Source organism: Pelobates fuscus, chromosome 1 (genome assembly GCF_036172605.1).
Source record: "Pelobates fuscus isolate aPelFus1 chromosome 1, aPelFus1.pri, whole genome shotgun sequence".
Lineage (NCBI taxonomy): Eukaryota > Metazoa > Chordata > Amphibia > Anura > Pelobatidae > Pelobates > Pelobates fuscus.
In genome coordinates this window covers 38,924,990-38,926,382 of record NC_086317.1, presented here as the reverse complement: position 1 = coordinate 38,926,382, position 1,393 = coordinate 38,924,990, and the positions used below count along the sequence as shown (strand labels likewise).

The 1,393-nt window shown below is 38.3% G+C and overlaps 1 protein-coding gene across 1 annotated transcript; it reads right to left on the bottom strand.

Annotated features, from left to right (window-relative positions):
• Positions 1 to 348: 348 nt before the first annotated feature.
• Positions 349 to 1,050, bottom strand: LOC134565659 (claudin-8-like). Its single transcript, XM_063425666.1, has one exon. It carries the CDS (start codon positions 1,048 to 1,050, stop codon positions 349 to 351), a length of 702 nt encoding a protein of 233 aa, XP_063281736.1.
• Positions 1,051 to 1,393: the final 343 nt, after the last annotated feature.

Sequence of the window (1,393 nt, the reverse complement as noted above, 5' to 3'; positions counted from 1 at the left end):
CTCTAAAGGTAAGTCAATGAGCATAAACATTCTATTGGTTTCCATGCTGATTGTTCAACATTTAGAACTTAGCCCTTGAATTATATATGTTACCTCATATGTACCTCAGTGAGCAAGGTTTGATTTGCTTTAGTATACATGCTATAAAATACAACATGGAAACTAGACATTTTTCTAATTTACATCAGTGAAATATGTCCTCCAGTTCATTATTGTAAAAATCTCATAAATACAATAATTTACAACTAACCATGATGCAGTGACTTGCATTGTGCTTGTTCAGAAGGTCCATTTCTAGATTAGGTTTTAGACCAGATATATTAGAGTTAGTGTGTGAATTAGAGATGGTTATAAGTATTGAGCTCGAGTATGTCCGGCTGGTATGTCACAAACTTCAGGAACAACTCTGCACTCCATTTCTTGATCTCGTGGTAACACATAGTTAATGTGTTCCTTTCTTCTACAAGAGCAAAGCCAACATAGCATTATTCCTCCAATGGTAAGGAATACAAGTGTCGGCCAGGCCAAAAACAGAGCCTCACCCATTTCTATTCTCAGTGCTCCTCTGCATACGGAAGCATCATAAGCCTGTCGGACAATGTTGCTAGTTGTCCAGCTCACTGGAATAAGGATGAGGAGAGCACTTAAGATGTACAAGATTCCAGCTGTTAAGAGCATACAATTCTTTCCGTGTCTTCTTTCTTCATTACATTGAGTAAACAGCATGCCAACAACTGAAAAGATGAAGGCTATTATTGTCATGGTAAGGGCAAAACCCACCAAGACTCTGCCAGATTTTAAATCGGACGTGACTGACACCAAGGAGTCATAAGTGTTACATTGCACCGAGACTCTGGCTTGATTGACGCAGGATGTCCACAAGCCATCCCACCGACTGATCCAGTATCCATCAACACGATTGTTAATAAATCCATTATTTTCAGCAAGAATGGACACTCTCCACTGGGGCATAAATGTAATCATCCAGGTAAGTATCATTCCAATACCTCCACATATGACCCCGATGATTTGCACCAAGAAACGAGCCATATTTGTTTTCTTTTGCTTCAGGAGGTTTAAAGAATGAAGTTCCTCTTTAGTTAGCAAAGTTTAACTGTGGTTTCTCTGACCTAACACCAGACGATATGCCCGTGTTAGAAAACTGACATGCAGACTTGTATTTATTACTACAGTCACGTGCATTACACAATGGGATGAGTGACATAATGTCAAAATAAGTTTTGTAATTATTGCATTCCCTAAGAGTTAACGTGCCTTCTGAATTCTTGAGTGATATCGATGCCAAGGTTTTAGCTTCAAGCCAGCATATATTAATTTAGTTACGAGGAATTGTTTTAAACTTAAGAGTAATACAAAGTAAACAAACAACACA

Bases quoted from the DNA above. Each gene is read 5' to 3' on its own strand.
- LOC134565659 (XM_063425666.1), bottom strand. From the start codon at position 1,050: ATGGCTCGTTTCTTGGTGCAAATCATCGGGGTCATATGTGGAGGTATT.